This window comes from Malaclemys terrapin, chromosome 11 (genome assembly GCF_027887155.1).
Source record: "Malaclemys terrapin pileata isolate rMalTer1 chromosome 11, rMalTer1.hap1, whole genome shotgun sequence".
Taxonomy (NCBI): domain Eukaryota; kingdom Metazoa; phylum Chordata; order Testudines; family Emydidae; genus Malaclemys; species Malaclemys terrapin.
In genome coordinates this window covers 53192698-53213890 of record NC_071515.1, presented here as the reverse complement: position 1 = coordinate 53213890, position 21193 = coordinate 53192698, and the positions used below count along the sequence as shown (strand labels likewise).

Genomic DNA, 21193 nt, shown 5'->3' with positions numbered 1-21193 from the left:
GACAGCGGTACGAAGCCAGGTGCCTTGACGCCGGGGTACCACGCGGGGTCTGATCGAGCGGGAGCTGGAGCGCAAACGACGATGTCCGCCGCATCTAGGTCGGCTCCGGGGAGCGTTCCCGGCGCCTCTCACGGTGCCTGCGCTCGCTGGCGGGCGGCGTAGAGGGGGCCCGCGATTCCCATCTCAACGGCGGGTCAAAGGGTCAGGGTGGTATTGACGGTGGCCGGGAGTCACCCGAAGAGCAGCGCTGCGCGTCGAGCGGTGCGGGGAGCGATCCCCGGAGCAGGAGCTGCAGCTCGCTGAAGAGGTCTGACGGGCACCTAACGGGGGCTTGCCTTGAGACCTGGGGGCTGTACTCAGCTGCAAGCTTGGCATGGGCAAAGACAATGTCCTTTGCCACCTGCACCGCCTCCGGCATCGACGGCATCCGTACTGGGGATGTCTGGGTCGATGGCACTGGGCTGCTCCGCTCCACGAGCTGGAGGTCTTAAGCCCGGGGGGGACCGAGGGCTGTCCAGCGCGGGACCAGCCTCCTCCTTGTCCTTATCGTGGCATCGCTGCAAAGCCGGGCCCTTCCCTTGCTTCCTGGAGGGAGAGCGGCGTCAAGGGGGCCTCGCTACATACCGACGACGCGGCGGCCAGTGCCGAGTCTGATCTGCGCACTGGTGTCGGTGCTGACGCCTACTCCATCAGGAGAGCTCGAAGTCTGAAGTCCCTCTCCTTTTTAGTTTTTGGTTTGAACAAACTACAGATCTTGCAACGGTCGCTAATATGAGTCTCACCCAGGCAGCGAAGATGCTCAGCGTGAGGGTCGCTCCTGGGCATAGAACGGCGACAGGAGTCGCACAACTTGAAGCCTGGGGCGCAGGGCATGCCCCAAGCCCAAGCTAATACTGAGAACGATCTTACGAACGGTACCGCTAGAGAAGAAGGGCTGCAGCGAAGCTGAAGCGCAAAGTTCTGACTACCTTCACTGGGAGCAAGAGGAACTGAGGGTGGGAGGAGCCCGTGGCTCCCCTTATAGCGCGATATACAGGCGCCACTCCAGGGGTCACCGCGGGGCTCCCCGGCTACGGATACTGCTAAGGGAAAAACTTCCGTCACCGGTGCATGTGGCGAACATGCACACCTATTGTGGAATACACAGGAGCAATCACTCGAAGAAGAACCCAGGAGTCCCAACTCTTAGTACTATTGCTTTAACCACCTCTGAAGTACTGCAGTGACACACTGTAATACCTTTTCCCTGAGGTTTTAAAGTTGAGGGATGTGAGCCAAAAGTTCCTTAGTAGGAGTTCAACATCTCTTCCCACTCATATAATCCCCCCCATTTTCCCCAGCCATCCCCTTCCTACAGAATGCTGGAAGAGAGCCCATACCCCCAAAAGGGGACAGAGAGACTTTCTCCATCATTGACCCCATGCTTCCATATCGTAAGCTGTGTGTCAGTTTCTCCCTCCCACAGTCCATTCAGCCAACATATGCCACCTCCTCCCCTGCTGCTTCCGGGACAGCAAGAGAGTGAGACATGACATGTGAGAAGTACAGGCTTAGGGAGAAAGAGTTCTTGGTATAGGTGAGTTAGTCATCAGGACTTGCAGCAGGCAAGTGTCCCAGTATAGTCCAACTAGAACATCTTCCTTTCTCCAGGCAAGGCCCCAGTTGTCCCACTTTGGTGGTGCTTTAGCCATTAAGAACTGGCCTGTCCCTATGTTGTTAAATACCTCAGAATTAGATAATGTCCTAATGGTTAACACCATCCATAGCTCTATTGACATTTACTTGTAGGTTAGATGAAGCACTAGTGAGAATGAGGTAGGGAGCTGTCTTACAAAATGCAAAGGAGAAGTGAAACTGGGCTACCGAAGTCTTTTTTTATCCTGAGATCTTCCAAGATTTTGTTCCCTTCCTACCTGTTGTAGTTGTGGTGAAGAGGCCTCCATTGCTGTAATAAGACAGGTGGTGATCAGCGCCTTCTGAATGCTCAGATTTCTCATCCCCAGCGCTGAGGCTTAATGCACTGGCAGAGCGGGATTGCTCCCGGCTGCGGCGCTGGGCTTGGACTGGAGGAGAACAAGCAGAAACCAGATTGAGTGCCTGGACCTATTTACCTCGGTGGTACGCTGTTACTAAAGGCCATATTTTTCTCTAAAAGTGCATTACTATTGACATCAGTGCAGTTATGTTGGTATACAGTAAGCTGGAGAGAATCTGGCATGGTAGATATAAGCAGCTAAGCAAAAGTTACTTACATTCTAAATATTACTGTTGCTTAGAAAGCTAATGGAGAAACCACAGAATTAGGGACTCTTAACTACACATACAGCTGCAGTGCTACTGAAGGGGCACTGGGGACTTCATGATAGAATTGTAACCTAATAGGCACAATTGTGATGTTCCTAAATTTTTTTTTTTTTTTTTTTTTAAATACAAAGAGCAATATTTTTATTCTGTTTTCCAACATTCTCTCCTGCTGCACCCTCTAGTTAGAGGGCAGGTGCTCTACTTTTCTTCATGTTCCCTTTTCTGTATCTGGTTGGATGGTACCTACATTGCCAACATTTAACTATCACTTTCTTTGGAATAAGCAAAATGTGATATTTTAAAAGCACTTGGTCTCAGTTAAGTTATTAACATGATAAGTAAAAATTAGCAGGGCCATTTATAAACATTAATGAAACCTGAAGCTGAACACAACTCCCTTTTGGTTGTCACTCTTACTAGATTGGAATTTTCCAAAACATGCAGGATGCAATATGTATTCATAAATCAACCTCTGCCCCCACCCAAGTAACACAAAGCTGGGTCAAGATTGCTGAACATTTTTCTTATTGGTGTTTGCAGTACAGAGCTTTTCTCTAAAAATGAAAGGGAGTAAGAAAAAAGACTAACAGCTCTGCATCCATTTCATTTTAGATAAGTGATGAAAGACGCACATTTGATAAGCAACCTATAATACAGTGATTTAAGCCAGCAGTAGACAATCCAATGCATCTGTGTTAAAGGCATAATATACATGTATATACTTGAGGTTGAATAATATGTGTTTTCTGAAGAGTAGCAATATCAAATATCCAGTTAACTATACGTACAAGTAGATAAGTTTAAACATATAGCCATGTAGGCTGGGATTTTCAAAGGCAAGTCCTGTTATCTTTCAGTGGGACGTTGGGCCCTAGGTGGGTTTGAAAATCCTAGCCATATTGAATAAAGTGCTTCCAGAAGTCAACATGGAAATCTATTCGGTTGTATTCCTTAACCTGCTGATGGAATTCAATCTTCATTGGATAGTAGATAGAGAGTTGACCTGTCCTTGTGTATCTAAAAACATACATTTCAAGTAACAACACATTTGACCACACACTGTGTTGAATAGAACATCTGGTCAACGGCAGCTATTGTGGGACACACCAGAAATCATGTGCAAGCTTCTAGACTGAATGTTGTCTTCTGCTGGGTCATAGTCAAAGACTGATCCAGGATTAGTACGCCACACACGAAGACCTGAAAGAGAAATGTACTGTTTTTACCAACTATCCAAAAGTCCACTTACATCTTGAATAGGAAAAGAATAGGAACATAAGACGTTCCTATACGCAGTAATTTTGTCTTTTGGAGCTGAATATGTTTGAAGGCCATAAGAGAAGTTTGAAGAGAACTTAAAACTATACTTCTCAAATCTGGCTGTAACACAGACCAGATAATTGTGCAAGGCCCATTTCCTTATTACTCTGTCAAGTGATGCCATTGTACAGTAACAGATTTGCCAACCGCGTCTCCAGGATCTGCAAGGATATGTCCATCTGTGCTTAGAAAGAAATTAAAACAATATTTTAAATCAATATGAATTATGATCTTTCTATGTTAAATTTAGAAAGACCTGGATCAAACAGTAGGTTTCTAGATTGCATGATGTGTAGCTAATATTGCCCATTCACAACATTTAAATTGAAGAGTAACTAAAATAGCTCAAAGTAACGCTGACTAATGAATCAAACTGATCTAACATGATCCAACAGCTGGAAGTTAAAACTAGACAAATTCAGACTAGACATAAGTAGTGTTCCCTCTAATTTTTTCTATCCATGTGCAGAATTAATTTTATGTTCACCAATAACACTGGTCTACAATTTTTGAGAAGTCGTCTGCTTCAGAGATAAAATGTGCTATTTATTATGTATTTTGATGTGCTGAATTCAAATATGACAAAACAACTGATTGGCTTCTGTTTCTAAGATATTTAAGTGTTTACATTTTATGTCTATGTATATTGTGTAGATAGTAGAGTTTTAATCATAAATTGTAAACCTAGGTCTTTTCAGGTGTTTATGGTTGCGTTACATGATAATATTTCATAGAATCATAGAATCATTTCACCTGTCCTGTTTATGTAACACTTTAAAAATCAGCAGAAGAGTTATATAAATAAAATTTATTATGAAACAAAAGGCAAAAAACTATTATGTACATAGTTTAGTTCTATTCAGTGTCTACTCGGCGCTTCTTGGCTTGTCCCCTGTATTCATTAAATGGAGCATCTCTTGTCACTGTCCAGCAATAGTCTGCAAGCATTGATGGGCTCCATTTGCCCTGATAGCGTTTCTCCATTGTTGCAATGTCCTGGTGAAATCGCTCGCCGTGCTCGTCGCTCACTGCTCCGCAGTTCGGTGGAAAAAAAATCTAGTTGAGAGTGCAAAAAATGTATCTTCAGTGACATATTGCAATCAAGGCTTTTGTATGCCTTGAGGAGGTTTTCCACCAACAACCTGTAGTTGTCTGCCTTGTTGTTTCAAAGAAAATTTATTGCCACTAACTGGAAAGCTTTCCATGCCGTCTTTTCCTTGCCACGCAGTGCATGGTCAAATGCATCATCTCGAAGAAGTTCACGAATCTGAGAACCAACAAAGACACCTTCCTTTATCTTAGCTTCACTTAACCTTGGAAATTTTCCATGGAGGTACTTGAAAGCTGCTTGTGTTTTGTCAATGGCCTTGACAAAGTTCTTCATCAGACCCATTGCCATTATGCAGTAAAACAGCTTTTTTTCATCTTCGATGAATCAATGAACAGTCTCCACTCATCTGGATCGTGAACGATGTTGAGGGCTGCCATCACACCCTCGAGTTGTTGCAGGCTACAAGATCACCTTCCATGAAGAAGAATGGGACAAGATCCTTTTGATGGTCACGGAACATGGAAACCCTAACATCAGCTGCCAGGAGATTCCACTGCTGTAGTCTGGAGCCCAACAGCTCTGCCTTACTCTTGGTGGTTCAGAGGAGGAGGATGGGAGAAAATGTGGGTCCTGTGACATTGATGGTTCAGGACCACAAGTTTCATCCTCTTCCTCGTCTGACTCAAGTGAGAATGATTCTGGTGCATGAGAACCGGCAGTCCTTCTCCGTGGGGTACTGGGCATATAGCTGATGGAATGTTTGGATAATGCACAGTCCACTTTTTCTTCTTTGACACACCTTTCCCAACTGGAGGTACCATGCAGAAGTAACAATTGCTAGTATGATCTGTTGGCTCTCTCCAAATCATTGGCACTGCAAAAGGCATAGATTTCCTTTTCCTGTTCAACCACTGGCGAAGATTTGTTGCACAAGTGTTGCAGCATATGGATGGGGCCCACCTCTTGTCCTGATCTCCAATTTTGCAGCCAAAATAAAGGTGATAGGCTTTCTTAACCATAGTGGTTATACTGCGCTTTTGTGATGCAAAAGTCACTTCACCACAAACATAGCAGAAGTTATCTGCACAGTTCACACAAGTACGAGGCATCTCTGCTCACTTTGGCTAAACAGAAATGTGTCCCTTTGCAAAATCAAACACTGACAAATAAGAGAGCACGACACTGTATGATTTCTAGAGCTGATATAGGGCAATTTGTTCAGCAGAGTGATGTAAGCTTCGTTATGATTGCATCATCCATGACTTCTAGGAATAACATGATGCAATTCATATCATGTATGATGCAATACCAGCTTCAGATTGCATCATTCATTGTTTTGCCTAAAAAGCAAGTACTGTCCAAACCCAGTCATAGATCCAGTCAAAGCTGTATTTTAGTCATTTCTGGTTTAAATTGTGATCCCTTCCCTTTATAACTCACTTATCATCCGCCATTCCCAAGTCAAGGGTCGTATATAGTGACCCAATAGCATATCTTGAAAACTAGAGCCAATCAACAATTTTAAGCATCATTTTCGTTCTCAGTGACCCAGAATTAGTAAAGTTTGACTACATTTATTTCAGAAGCATTTTGGCTGTAGAGCAGTGTAATGTGTGGATGGATGTACACCACCAACAGAAACAAAAACTTTTTTTTTTTTTTTTGGTAAAGTTACCATAGGGATAATTACTTCAGTCAGGCCAGGTTAGGCATTTTAGAATTCACTACACAATGAATTAAATGTAAGCATAAGAGAGAAATAAAATTATGAAATGCATAGACCAGTCAAAAAACTAAAATAACAGCACTTTGAAAGAACAAAATTACAGCGCATATATGTGCATTGCAGGAAGCACCAACTAGTAACACCACCACCACAAGAATGTGTTGGGATGTGAGTGTGAAAGTGTGTGTTTGTGAAAGAGAGACAGTATGTGTGAGACACAGAGACTGTATGTGTGTGTGTGTGTGTGTGTGTTTGAGAGAGGGAGAGACACACACACAGATTGTGCGAGAGTGCTGGCTGCTGGGGGAGTCTGAGAGACCATGTGCTATCTCTTTAAGGCACTCACACCAGAAGGCTCAGACCAAGGCAGCTGAGCTCTCCTGCTCCTGAGCCCTGTCCCCCTCCCTGGCTCTGTGGAGAAGGGGTACATGGCAAGGGGGAGGGGGACACCCTGACATAAGCCTCCCCTCCCCCACAGAGGGTCCCAGGAGCAGCTGGCCGGGTAAATTGTATGTTTTTCCTCTTAGACTGTTCTATTAATTATTTTGAAGGTGTTCCATGGCCTGTGTTATACAGGAGATCAGTCTAGATGATCACAATGGTCCCTTCGGGTCTTGGAATCTGTGAAAAGTGCTTAGGATGGTAAATTTTCATGACCATGTTGAGTTTTACACAGGGCAGAAGAAATGCTCTCAGTACTGCTATGCAGTGTGAGTGCTGAATACCTGTGATTGTCTCTTGATCCTGGTCCACTCGTTTTCGCTCCATTTCTACAACCTTTCTTTGAATGCCCCTGTAGTGAATATCACTGAAGTCCTGCATGTTCTTTTTCACACGCTCTGTAATGGGGTCAGTAACCACAGGTGTGAAGCTGCCTTTGTGTTTTTCAAAATCTTCATGGTATTTCACCTACAATTAAAAAAAAAAAAAAAAAGACATGTCCATTGCTCTGTAGAGTAGCTACTCTTGGTATTTCTGCTTGCCTTGAATTAATAGCTAGTAAAGATGTGCATTGGCATCTCTGACTTCTGAAATCCAAGAGACACGGAAGTCCCAAATATGTATCCCTTGTGGAGTCTATAAGGGATAAATTCAGTTTGGCTTTTGCTATTTAAATATGGCAACCAGAATCACCATAGACACATTATCCATGATGTGACAACTCTGATCGCTCAAGAACTGAGTTAAATTTTGATTACATCACTTGCTAACCTTCTAAAAAAAAGGAAGCCTTACTGTAGAGATGTGTCGCTGGGTCTCTCGTACGCGCCTCATTTCGGGGGTATCCAATACATAGGCTGCTTTGCCTTGCACTTGTTTCCGGAAACTATCTGAATAGAGGACCTAACAAATGAGAAACAGGGAGTGAATGTGGGTCAGTACGCTGGCTCTGAATTCTCAGAGACATTTTGCACAGGAGTGACGAGATGAGACAAAATGAATGAGGACATGCTGGAGAGAGCCTCTAGGCCACCATGCTAGTTTAGTTATTGAGACATGGGTAGCACTGGCTTTTGAGAGGCATGGTATAAGAACATGCCTCAAACTTTCTTTTCACTAAGTAAAAGATCTTTTACTCTGATCGCTAAAGTCTTTTAAAGGCAAAGTAGTGATGAAAGCCTGATTAATTCTGTTAGATGAGTATGTAAAAAAATTGCTGCCTTGGTAAACAAAGGCCAGAGCCAAACCTTAGAGAGTTTTTTGGGCCATATTCTGTTCTCATTTATTGACATTCAACTCATTGACTTCATAGAGTTATCAGTGAGTAGTGGAGAAAATAATTAGGCCCATTTTATCCTTCTAATATTCAATTACATGGGGGGAAGGGGAATTAGGATCTCAAATACTGTGTTGATGAGGGCCATATAGGTTCAGTGAAACTATCTGCATGCATAAGCATTTGCCAGGAGAGGGCACGACAAGTCTCTGCTGTCTTGAGTAACAGCTTATGGGGGGCGTTACTGCCTGTAGGAATGAACACATTTTATGTAGAACACAAGTTACTAACAGAAAATACCCATAATGCTGAAGAATGTCCATTATGCATCACATACCATATATGCACTTTAAACACAGAGGCTATTACCAGGAATTTAGATGGTTACATTTGTTATTTGAAGTCAAATTGTTATGTAAAACAAGGAATCAGATGAAAATAGAGAGCCAGTTAAAACAAGGAATGGAAAACTCCAGGAATTAGAGTTATATTTTAGTATCATTTTAAAACTTCAAAACTAGGTAAGGAAGTTAATATTTAGATGTTTTAAAGTTGAATGAGGAAAGGACTAAATGATTTATAATGTTAAAATGTTATTTTGTAGCTTATTTATTTGTCCTAGCAAATACCGAGCTAATGTTTTCTTGATTGCGTTTAGCTCTCTCCATCTCTGGAGTGATAGGTGTCGGAGTTCCTTTTCCCATGTGCTCTTTGTACAACACCTATAGCACACAAAAAAAGTGTCCAGAAGTCAAAGACTAGACAATTGTTGATGAATCATGGTGTAAATTGTGTTATTGTTTAATCATACTCTCACTGCATGGATAAAAGGATATCAAGAAGTAAAGCAGTTAAAACGTTATTTCATTATGCAAAAAGTAAAATAATTATTTCAAAAGGAAAAAAAAGGCAAGTTGAGAAAATTGGGGTAAAATTAGAAGCAGAACAAAGTTTTTGAGGCTTGTTATTTTTTAAATATAAGGTTGTTCCTTTCAATACCAAGCTAATGTTTTCTTGATTCCGTTTGACTCTCTCCATCTCTGGAGTGACAGGTGTCGGCGTTGCTTTCCCTACGTTTTCTTTGTAAGCAACCTACAGGTTACAAAGAAGTATCCAAAAATCACAAAAAATGTACAAGTGAATTTTTTAAAACTATTACTTTTGTAATAGTAAAGTTTATTGTGTTAATAGGAAAAATCCCTCTGGAAAAAATATTTAAAAAGTTGTTAAAAATCAATGCTTGTAATTTTAAAAAGCCAATTAAAATTACATTTAAAAATGTGGAGGAGAAACAAAACTAATCAGATGAAAGGTATTTTTTAAAAATGCACTGTCACATCACATTTTATTTTCTCAAGACAATACCGAGCTAATGTTTTCTTGATTGCGTTTGACTCTCTCCATCTCTGGAGTAACAGGTGTTGGGGTTGCTCGCCCCAAGTTTTCTTTGTATAATACCTACGGGATACAAAAGACGTATCCAGAAAAAACAAGTTACTTATCAAATTAAAAAAATCATGACTTGTTATGTTACACAGCACTGCATGAATGCCAAACAGCTAAAGGGACAAGGATGTGGAAGAGCAAGAAAAAAAAAACTGGAAAAAAAGAATTAAAAATGAAGTTTTCATATTAAAATAGAAGGGCTCTATCCAGCTGCAAACATTTATGGTACTGCAGGATGCACAAGCTCTCGGAAGTTGTCTGTGCCTTGGGCAGACCTAGTCAAGAAAGAGGTTGCTCCAGTCCCTAACTCCCATGCACCACATCACTGTCTTCATGTATTATGCAAACCTTAAGATTAGGATTGGAGGAGGAATTGCTGTAGGAGGGGCAGCTGGTAAGAGGCTTTTCAGTTCTCAATCACCTGAACTGGTTGTAATCTGAATCCCAACCCAAATGAGACTCCATTGACTGAACCTTCTCACAGCTGCCAGGGTATTGATTGACACCAGTCTGATTGACACCAGTCAGCCAAATTAAAAACCAACTCCAGGGGCAGATGTTCTGTAAATCTCACTGCATCACTCCCAGGACCCTGACTGCTATATATGGCAATATGAGACTTCATCCCTTAAAAGGGGCAGGTTGTACAGTTGTGCAATTCCAGTTAAGGCAATGGAAAGACTCCCACTGATTCTAATGGGAGCTGGATCACGCCCTAATGTTTAAGCCCATGTGGTTCTCAATGTTTCCTAGTGTATGGCTACACTTGCAGCTGTACAGCACTGTGAGTTAAACCCGCCTTTGTACAGCTGAGTAGGGAAAGCGCTGCAGTCTATCCACACTGCCAGCTGCCAGCACTGTCGTGGCCACATTTGCAGCTGCATTGGGAGCAGTGCATTATGGGCAGCTATCCCAGCATTCAAATGGTTGCAACGTGCTTTACAAAAGGGGGGTGGGGTGGCGTGTGACAGGGAGTGTGGGGGCAGAGCGAGTGGGTTTTTGGAGTGCTGAGTGTGTGTCAGCACGCTATCTTGTACATTCAGACCCTCCTGCTTCTCTCTCACTCACTCAAAGCAAACAGCAAAATGTTTGCTTTTTCTCTCTGAAACAGAGCTTTGAAACGGCACTTCCGCATTCCTGCAGCCGATCACAACAATGAGAAGAGTGGCCACTTGATAAGGGGATTATCACAGCGCAGTAAATTAACTCCTCGTTCACACTGACACCCGGGAGTTGTAGCCAAGGCGCAGTAAACGTTATTCCTCTCGGGGAGGTGGAGTACCAGCAGCGCTGTAGGCAGGGAGATACAGCACTGTACGTGCCTTGCCAGTGTGGATGGGGAGTGAGGTACAGCACTCTGGGAGGCTTTATTGTGCTGTAACTCACAAGTGTAGCCAAGGCCCTAGATACTGTCAACTACTTCCAACTCCCAGAGGTCTAGAGCATGTCACCAGGTCAGTTCCTAACTGGATTCAGTGGAACAATAGGGAGGAAGTACTGTTGAGCTCGTATAGGCCAGCAGCCACAGAGACTGTTAATATCTGGATAGAGCCCTACAGTCACAGAGCTAGGTTATAAAACAATCTTAAAATTCCAGGAGCAGACTGTTAACACTAAAGCTAGGTTTATTTTTAGGAGCAAAAGAAATTATGCAAACAGAGCCATATCTAACATTTTAAGCTAAAAAAGCTTTTCTGAAATATGTTAGTGTTATTTTATTAAAAAATAGGAGCAAAGGGGGAAAAACTGTTTATTTTATAGGTACCGAGCTAATGTGTTCTTGATTGCGTTTGACTCTCTCCATCTCTGGAGTGACTGGTGTTGGGGTCGCTTTCCCCACGTGTTCTTTGTACAAAACCTACATGATACAAAGGAGTATCCAAAAATCATAAAAAGGCAATGACAATAAAAACAAGAGCTTCTGAATTATCACATTTAGAAAGGGTTACTTTTTGGGGCCCATTCCTGTTTCCAGTAAAATCAATAAGTGCTTTGTGATTGATCTAATTGGCTGCAGGAATGGCTCCATTAAGGAATCAGCACTGCATGAAAGCAAAATAGCTTAGTAGAATAAGGAGTCTGGAAGGGTTAAACAAAAACAAAACACCCCCCCCATTTATTGAAAAAAGAAAGTCAATTAAATTGTTGTTCTAATAAAATCCTAGTACCAAAGGATTAAAGATGAGACTCTGTAGCTTATTTATAAGTGTAAAAGGTAGGAATTTTATGCCAAGAGGTGAATTCACATCCATTTTAAAGTTAGAAAGCATGGATTGTTAAAACCTCTAGTGTTAGGTTAAACAGTTCAGATCTTAAAAAGAGTGTTTTTCCTGCTAAAAATACCGAGCTAATGTGTTCTTGATTGCGTTTGACTCTCTCCATCTCTGGAGTGACTGGTGTTGGGGTAGCTTTCCCTACATTTTCTTTGTACAACACCTGTGAGACATAAGAAAGCAGCCATAGAAAGCAGCAATAAATAAAACTCCATTTGTTTACAAGTTGGAACCCTAGGGCATGTTCTATCTTTTCATGTGTAAGAAAGACTTAGGTGTTACATTTTTAAAAGAATGCATCTGGGGAAATACAGATCTAGCATTGCGTTTTAACCACAAAAGAATTCTTTGAACAAATATTGTGTTTTAACAAGACCACAAAAAAGCAGTAGTTAAGGCTGTTACGAAAATGGGTGGTGGTAAAAAAAAAATTAACGTAAAAGTTTCAGAGAAAATAAAGATTGAAAAGTGAAGAAGGGCAAATGGTTAAAAGTTCTCAAGATTAGAAATGTGGCATTAAAAATGTTTTAAAAAGCAACAACATCAAAACAAAAATAGGTTAAAATAATGGGAGGTCAGTGTCATTTGTTAAAAAAGTTCATTTTGAAACAGAGTTAAAGGGAACTTTTCGCTTATCAGAAATACCGAGCTAAAGTTTTCTTGATTGCGTTTGACCCTCTCAATCTCTGGAGTGACAGGTAAGGGGGTTCCAGTCCCCAAGTTCTCTTTGTACAACACCTGTGTGGTAATGAAGCATCCAAAAAAAAATAAAAAAATCAGAAAAGCAACAATTAATAAAGTGCCACATTATGTCAGGTATTAAGTCTGGTTGGTCTGATTCTGCTTTTCTATACTGGCTGAATGCCATGAAAGTTTTGGCTGTGCAAGGAGTATGGGTTCAAGACCAGATAATTCTAATGTCTTATTGTGGAATATATATTGAATCCACCAGAGAATGGTTTTCTTGGCAAACACAGATCAAAAACGTAATCTGATTACATGAGAAAGTTTTATGACTGGCTCTCACTCTATTCTATTAGAGATTCTGACCCATGTTCCTTGCATGGTGAGTGACAGATACAATAGAGATTTTTAAAAATATCCAACAGGACAAAAAAAAAAAAAAAAAAAAGGCTTGAACAAGGAGTAAAGTGGTTAACATTACTGAGGATCATACAAATAGTAAAGTTAGGAAGAAGATTAAGTAACAGTCACTGTAAAATTGCAGTAAAATGATGGAAAGAGGATGGTCTTATTGGTATAAGTTAATTACATGAAAGGGATAGGGTGTGTGGTTTTTGTTTTCTTTATAAAGATTAAAATGTGCATTTTAAATGGAGTTAAAGGAAACTTTTGTCTTTCAAAAATACCGAGCTAAAGTTTTCTTGATTGCGTTTGACTCTCTCCATCTCTGGAGTGACAGGTGTTGGGGTTCCTGTCCCCAGATTCTCTTTGTACAACACCTGTGGGGTAACATGGAAATAGCCCAAAAAGAAAAAGAAAAAAAGCAAGAGTCAATAATATCTCGTGTGCTGGCAGAAAGGGATAAGTGTGTGGGATACAATTTTTTCACAGCCACCCCGAACTAAAAGCAAGACAAATTAATGAAATAAAAGCTGTAGAGTCAGTGTAATATACAATACATTGTGATCAATTTTGATGGAAAGAGGGTTTTTTATATGTGGATCACATGAAATATCTAGGTTTGAAGGCTATTTTAGAGGATAAAAATGTTGCTTAAAAAGGAATGAAAGGATTTTTCATAAATAATGAAATAACATTTTCTTGATTGTATTTGACCCTGTGTTTCTGGAGAGAGAGAGAGATTGATGTTCCTTCCCTAAATTCTCTTTGTATAACATGTGCAATGAGGAGTTGTCATAAAAAAAAAATCAATAAAATGGTGCCCGAGTTAAGATTAAGGAATCTTGCTGCCTTATTCTGAAAAGGGCACAGGGATTACATTATAAAGAGTGCATCTGGGAATGGTACTTGAGAAATACTTATTTAACATTGCTGTCTGACTGCACGTGAAATTTCTCTCTCTCTCTCTCTCTCTCTCTAAGAAATGCACCTATGCTGGCAATTTTGACCCATAGGACCAGAGCTTCAAATGAAGGTATGCCAGTTTACACAGATAAGGATTCAACTGAGAGTGTTTGCACCATGAGAGATAGGAAGGATGGGACAAAAGGCATCTGACATGACAGAAAAGAAGCAGTCTGCTCTAAATACTAACTAAATGCTTCTTTAGCCCTTGCAGAAATACTGAGACAGACTCTCAGCAGTCTAAATTGGTGTAGTTACACTGAAATTATACAGATTTATATCAGCTGAGGTTTTGGCCAAACATGTCTTGATATGTGCATTAAACCAGAAAAAAAAAAATCAAGGATTGAGGTAATTTTTTTTTAAAAGCCTGTTATTAAAAAAAAAAAATAGATAGCAACGTTCAGGATTATCTAAACCATAAAACATGAATAGGAATAAGGTATCAATCACTGGGAACTGCAGAAAAAGATGGGGGAAAGGATGGTTTTATCAGTATAAGTTGATTACAGGGAAAGGATAGCAGTACAGTTATTTTGGTAAAGGTTAAAACATTTAAAAATGAGTTAAAGGAAACTTTTTTCATTTGGTAAAATACCGAGCTAAAGTTTTCTTGATTGCGTTTGACTCTCTCAATCTCTGGTGTGACAGGTGTTGGAATTCCTGTCCCCAGGTTCTCTTTGTACAACACCTGTTGAGTAACAAGGACGTGTTAAAAAAAAAAATTTTTTTTTTAAAAGGTCAGTAATACTCCACTTGACGAGGGTAAGTGTTGATCATAAGGAATACAATTTTTATGTCTACCAAATCCACTCTGCACCAAAAAAGCAGGAAGTATTAATGAATAAGCCAGCTAAGATCAATGTTATACAGGAATTGTGATCAACTCGGATAGAATTCTTTAGACTTGCAGAAATACCATGTCTTATTTTTTACGTGCACTACAGTGGGGAAAAAAAGGGATTGAGGTTAATTAAAAACCTAGTGCTATATTAAAACTTCAAAATAGTTCTAGTTTTTTAAAAGTTAAACAGAGGTTTGGAAAATAGAGGGGTGGAAATGGTGGTTAGGAGTTCCTCAGAATTACATAACTCATAAAAAGTACAAAAAAAAAGAAATAAGTAGTAATTACTGAAAATTGGAAAGAGGATGATCTTATTTTTATAAGTTGATTACAGGAAAGGAAAAGGGTTGAACTTTTATAAATTTTTAAAAGTTCATCCGAAATGGTGTTAAAGGTAGCTATTTTCTTTTTAAAAAATACCGAGCTAAAGTTTTCTTGATTGCGTTTGACTCTCTCCATCTCTGGAGTGACAGGTGTTGGGGTCCCAGTCCCCAAGCCCTCCTTGTACAACACCTGTGTGGCAACGAGGAAGTGTCAAAGAAAAAGAAGAAGCAAGTCAACAAATGTCCACTTAACATCATGTACATGTTAAGCATCAAGAATCCAGATTTTTCTATATCAATCCTGACCCCCAAACTAGGAAAAGTTAAAGGGAAAATTAACTAATATTGATGATTATGCAGTATTTGTGACCTCAGCTATGCACCCACAATTCCCATTAATAAGAGATGCGTGGGGAAATATGAAGGCACAAGTGGGCCAGATTCTGATTTAATTTGCTTCATTGTAAATCTGGAGTGATTTAATTGATTTTAATGGATATCTCCAGACTTGTACCAGTTTAAATGAGATCAGAGTAGCTTGTGGTAAGTACATGTATCAAAAAGTGTAACTACATTGTATTCTCCTAAGCGGCATAAGAATCTGAAGTCAGGACAGAATTTCAAAACTATGGTGTTTGAGTAGGTGTAAAATGAATTCAAACCTCCCCCCATATAAACAGGGACACAAAAAAGTTAATAATAAAAAAGCATCATGACGTAAAATTCATGAATTGTAGATGGCAATTCAAATGGAATGTATTAGGACCAGAAGAGTTTATCCTAGGGGATTGTGAGTACTATAATAAATCTTCATTATGTATGTAATTCTCTTCCTCTCTGGAACGACAGCAATGCTGCCCCGGGTCTGTTTACAAAGACCTGTAGGATACAAGAAAAGCATCCAACATGGCAACAACAAAAGAAAGACATGTCATGTTCTAATTACATTCTATTGCTTTAAAGAAAGGTTAGGTTTTATTTTACATTTGCACTGCACTAACATGGTGATGCCAAAGGCTGTTAGAAACATCTACTGTGTTATTGAGGAAGAGGATGGGAATCCACTCTGAACATCACATGTTTTTCAGTGGGGGAAATATGGTAGAGTAAATATGGTTAAAATTTCAGTGAAGGAACTATTTATAACTAAGTTAGACTGGGAAGGAAAATTAAAATACTATACTAGGATGGTGACAGGTTTAGTGGTTCAGTTTTAAAAAAAAGGGCTGTGATTCAAAGCCCTGTGAAGGGTTAAAGGAAGAAATTTAATATGGAGGAGTTAACGGGATTGTTGTTTTCTTTTGGAAATACCGAGCTAACGATCTCTTGATTGCGTTTGACTCTCTCCATCTCTGGAGTGACAGGTGTTGGGATCCCAGTCCCCAAGCCCTCCTTGTACAACACCTGTGAGGTACAAGAAAGTATCCAAAAAAGTACTCAAACCAGGCAAGGTTATTAAGTCTTATGTGGTGAACAGTGTTTAATAATAGTATTGACTATTCCACACTTCTAGAGGTGAATACTAAAGGCAGATGCATGGTGGTTGATTATTCCATAAATACTCAGAAGCTGGTGAGTTAAAATTAAAAAAACTTGCAGAGGGAAAATGCCATGTTAATTTCACTGCTGACCTCAGGGTGTGCTTTTTGTATATAAAATTTTTATATAAAATTGTAAATCACTCAAAAGGTTAAAAACACAATGGGAATGGCAGGAGATGAGTTAAATATTTCATGTTGGTAGTTTTCTTTTAAATAATTGAAGAAACAAAGAATGGTTGTTAGGATGTTATTGTGAAAGGATGAGTTGTTTTATTTCTTTGAGAAATACCGTGCTAATGTGTTCTTGATTGCGTCTGACTCTTTCTATCTCTGGAGTCATAGGTGTTGGGATTCCTGTCCCGAGGTCCTCTTTGTACAACACCTGCAGAAAGAACATAAGCACCCACAGAGGTGATGAGAAGACTGCTCACTTTTCACAGAAACCTAAGTGAAGCTGGATATGTAGTTTGTTTGGATTACATGTAAATATGTGCACATTTTATTTTGGCTGCAGGTCTGTGTTTTTAAGTTCAACCAAAGGTACTTTGGTTCAACAAAGTAGTTGGACAGGCATCTAATTTTAAGTACATGAACATACTGAAGTCAATGGGATTGCCCACTTAAAGTTACACTTAAGTATGCTTAAATACATAGCTGATTTGGGGTCTAAAATTGTTGCAGTTCTTTAAAAAAAACACATTGATCTGGTTTTGAAAATTCCCATGTGCTATTTTTCCTGTAATTAACATTTTCAGAGATAGATATTTTATGTTACAGTGTCAACATATGGCTAAAATTCTTAGAGGGCTGTGTAGTACATTTTGAAAGCACTGTATAGAGACAATGTGGCTCCACTTCACATGAAGTCCCCTTTCAAGATTTATCCTATCTCTGTGTCTTAACTATTAATAATACTCGAGTGCCTCCATTTCGTTTTAGTTTTCTGACGAGAAAGCGCATCTGAATTTCAGCTCTCATACAGTTAGATTCGTCTTCATTTGTAATTATTTGATCAAATAATTGCTTGCATTTTCATGAAAGGAAATTGCATATAAAATGCTTCAGTCCGAAGTCTGATCATAAGAACCAGAACTACAATTATGTTAGAGATATAACTTGTAAATCACTAAAATGGATGTACATTCTGCGTTATATGCCTTCAGTATGCCACCAAAACCAGAAAACGGTTAGAATATATGGTAAATAAGGCATTGAAAGCATGAGATGAGGTAAATCCAAGGTTAGCAAACACCAGTGTAGTTTGAAAATATAACCAGATTATGCAAAACTGAACTGTAAAAATCAATTAGTATCAGAAGGAGCTCAGAGGGAAAAGATGGGACAGAGGACAGGAAAGGGAAAGTTATTACTTAAAGGTTATTTACACTCACTTATAAGGACTTTGCCATCACTCAAGAGAATTCTTTTATAATGAATAACTGAGGTACCAATAAGCAAAGGACCACATCTGCTCATGAGTCTACATTCAATGCTCTCACTGAAGTTAAAAGGAATGTCACCTAAAAATCGACTCTAACAACAGAGTAACAAAGAAGGCCAAGATGCTGTTTATACTCAGAACTGTAACTGGATTTTGTGACAATTAATATGGCTCCAGATACTTTTAGTGAGATTTCCCTCCAACCATTCACAACACTGCAGAATTGTTTAAGAAACTACCTGACCATTTTTTTTTATCTTAACCACATATTTAGAATTAAATCAGCTAAGTGGCTTAGTTTATCAAGCTCCAAGCTTGAGTAGTGAAGAAAATTGAATTCTAGTGCCCTGCTGGTGCTCATCATAAAGATTGAGAGGTACATTCTCCTTTCAACAGGCAAAAGCCATTAATGCTAATGGACACTAAAGCTTGAGCTCGGCAAAGGGCATACACCTCCCTGAAAGTCCTAGTTGGAAATGATAGTATTTATTAGAAAGGAAAGGAGGACTATTTAGTAATGCAAGCATAGTGTTATGACTGTGCAGGTCACACAGATGAGTGCAAAAAATATCAGCCACTACCGAGCTGATGTGCTTCTGTGCCTCCTTCACACGTTTCACTTCGGGAAGATCAGAAATTGGAATTCCTTTTCCAATACTTTCCTTATATTTAATCTGCAAAGTCACATACATTCAAAAAACAAAAATACTTAAAGCTCATTAAACATATATATATGGTACCCAATTACATGATAGAACAAAGAAACAGGTCATTTTAAACTTATTGAAACTTAAAGCATTACATACACCCATGTGGAAGGACAGTCTTCAAGAAAGATTCTGCCAAAACTGATCTGCATTATCAGGCTTCCTTAAGCCATCTCAGTGTGTCTAAAGGTAAACGGGCCGCATACAATGCAATGGGAATTAGAGAAAAGGCTAGGACATGCAGTGGGTTCAGACATGCATCCTTCTCCCCTGGGGACCTGTTTTTGCCATAAGTGAGATGACCTTGGTCATCTTTAAACAAGTGTATTCAATAAAGTTCAGTTGTCCATAAAGAAATCTTATCTTCCCTTCATAGGGAGCCATCTCCTTCTGAGACCCAAATTTCAATAAATTCTAATGTAATAGACAGGAGCAGAGGGTTTCTCTAGGGCACAGATGCTGAATCTTTTGGCTCTCAAGTCTTTAAAAAAGCCAGAGTTGCCGTGGCATCAAAAACTAATCAACCAATAATTGAACCCAGAGTAAAGAGGCAGACAATCTTAGCTTCTTAAAGTAAAATGTTCAAACCTGAGCCCAACATTTGGGCATCCAACTTGAGACACCTCAAGAGAGCATGGTATTTTGAAAGTGCTGATCACATGACTGCTAAAATTTGGGCCTAATTTGAGATGTATCACTTAGGCACAAAAAAAAAAAAAAATTGTCAAAATTGCTAGTCACTTGAAAATCTTAGTCTAAGTGCCTAAAGTTAGGCACCTAAATCCATATTTAGCTACCCCAACAGAATTAGCTTGATTTCCAAAGATTTTGAGAACCTGCAGATCCCATTCATTTCAATAGGACCAGAGATGTCTCTGCACTTTTGTCCAATACAGCCATCCAGTTTAAAAGCAGGTATCTACTTTTAAAGTATTCTAGTCCTTTTCACAGTAAAGCTGTAAGCAGAGGGAATCTCAGCTACAGTTTAAGCTACCATTAATAGCTCTGTTTTATAATACTGTAGTCTGAAATTGATTTTTAACATAAATCTAAATATACTGAACAGACCTGTCACCTTGCTACTTGCTTTCTATATGAATGTAGATGTTCAAGTTTTGGATTTATGAGACATATACTATCCAACATGGGTGAGGCTGCATACAAAGGTCTATTTTAAAAAAAATCAGTTTTGTCTCCTTTTTTTACAAGATGCAAAAACAACTTTCTCCCGAACAAATTTCTCTCACCATCATCAAGCAAACGTTTTAATAAAGAGGCAAGCTTTAGTATCTCTTGCCCTAATATGACATCAGCATTCAAAGCATAAACTATATGTAGGCTAAATACTTAACATTGCATTTGCCAACGTGCATAAATAAATCCTTATTCATACTTTAGAATATTAAAACTTTTATGCAAAGTAAACTTGATATAAAAATGTGTTAAATTACACCTTTGGAGAGAGATTATAATTAGAACGAGAGCTTCCATGTTTTAGAAAAATATTATAATTAGCATATTGTTAATCATTAAAAAGATTTTCCTAGTAAGAGCTACCACAAATAAGGACATAAGAAAATAAAACTTTTTAAAGCTTGTTAGGAAACTATTTTTTGACAAATGGTAATAGGCAAAGACTCTAAGATAACCCTTCATTTCAAAAGTAATTCCAAAACTGCTGTTAGCACCGGATAAGGAAACGAGTGAGGAAGAGGAAATTATTTGAGTTGTATTAGCACAGGTAGAGTGTTAGAAATCCATTGTTTTGTACCGTGCTAATCGCGTCCTGGGTTCGTTTAATTCTCTGCATCTCAGGTGTCTTTTCAATAGCTGTTCCTGTTCCAATATCTTCTTTATATAAAATCTTAATATTCAGAACCAAGACAACAAAGTTAAGCACAGAAAACACAATATTGTCCCTCCTAGAGAGTGACTACAAAACATCTGAAAGTGGGTGGGCCAAACTAATATACAAAGGTACAGGCTCTGAGCCAATTCTGAGCTCTATCTGTAACAGGTGCAAAATAAGGTCAGTAAAGTTTATTTTGCCTACCTTGAAGAGTCCCTCCTTACTACAAGCAGTGACCCTTGTGGAAACAAAGGGTTTGGATCATTTTTATTTGCAGTAGCACATTTTATGGATAATAGTATTCCATTTTGTAGCATTTAGTTTAAGACTGAAATGTATCACTCTCCAGAGTTTGGACAGACTTCTGTTGTTAAATGTGCAATGTGACCAATGTGAACATGACACAAGAGAAATACTTAACTCCTTAAGATAAATCATGTGAAACGTGAAACAAATCAGGACAGACATAGTTGATTTACTGTTAAAAGATGACATTTGCATCACATCAAGATTGTTATACTACAAACTCACAGCACTAGATGGCCACATGACAAAATAAGGGTGAACACTAATAATACTGCACATAGGATAGCTTAACTGTC

At 39.3% G+C, this 21193-nt stretch overlaps 1 protein-coding gene across 19 annotated transcripts in view; it reads right to left on the bottom strand.

Annotated features, from left to right (window-relative positions):
- The window catches only part of NEB (nebulin), a 202644-nt gene that overhangs the window by 6946 nt on the left and 174505 nt on the right, over positions 1–21193 (bottom strand). For 4 of the 19 annotated variants that reach the window (XM_054044614.1, XM_054044621.1, XM_054044620.1 and 1 more), the window contains 17 exons: positions 20514–20606; positions 18617–18709; positions 16884–16976; positions 16365–16457; positions 15151–15243; positions 14485–14577; positions 13208–13300; positions 12483–12575; positions 11908–12000; positions 11330–11422; positions 9484–9576; positions 9118–9210; positions 8748–8840; positions 7638–7745; positions 7127–7310; positions 3412–3504; positions 1914–2063 (listed from right to left, as the gene is read on the bottom strand). In XM_054044614.1, coding sequence (XP_053900589.1) covers positions 1914–2063; positions 3412–3504; positions 7127–7310; positions 7638–7745; positions 8748–8840; positions 9118–9210; positions 9484–9576; positions 11330–11422; positions 11908–12000; positions 12483–12575; positions 13208–13300; positions 14485–14577; positions 15151–15243; positions 16365–16457; positions 16884–16976; positions 18617–18709; positions 20514–20606 — 1744 coding nt within the window. The remainder of the gene's footprint in view (positions 1–1913; positions 2064–3411; positions 3505–7126; positions 7311–7637; positions 7746–8747; positions 8841–9117; positions 9211–9483; positions 9577–11329; positions 11423–11907; positions 12001–12482; positions 12576–13207; positions 13301–14484; positions 14578–15150; positions 15244–16364; positions 16458–16883; positions 16977–18616; positions 18710–20513; positions 20607–21193) is intronic. The other 15 variants (XM_054044619.1, XM_054044618.1, XM_054044617.1 and 12 more) reach the window with 15 other exon arrangements.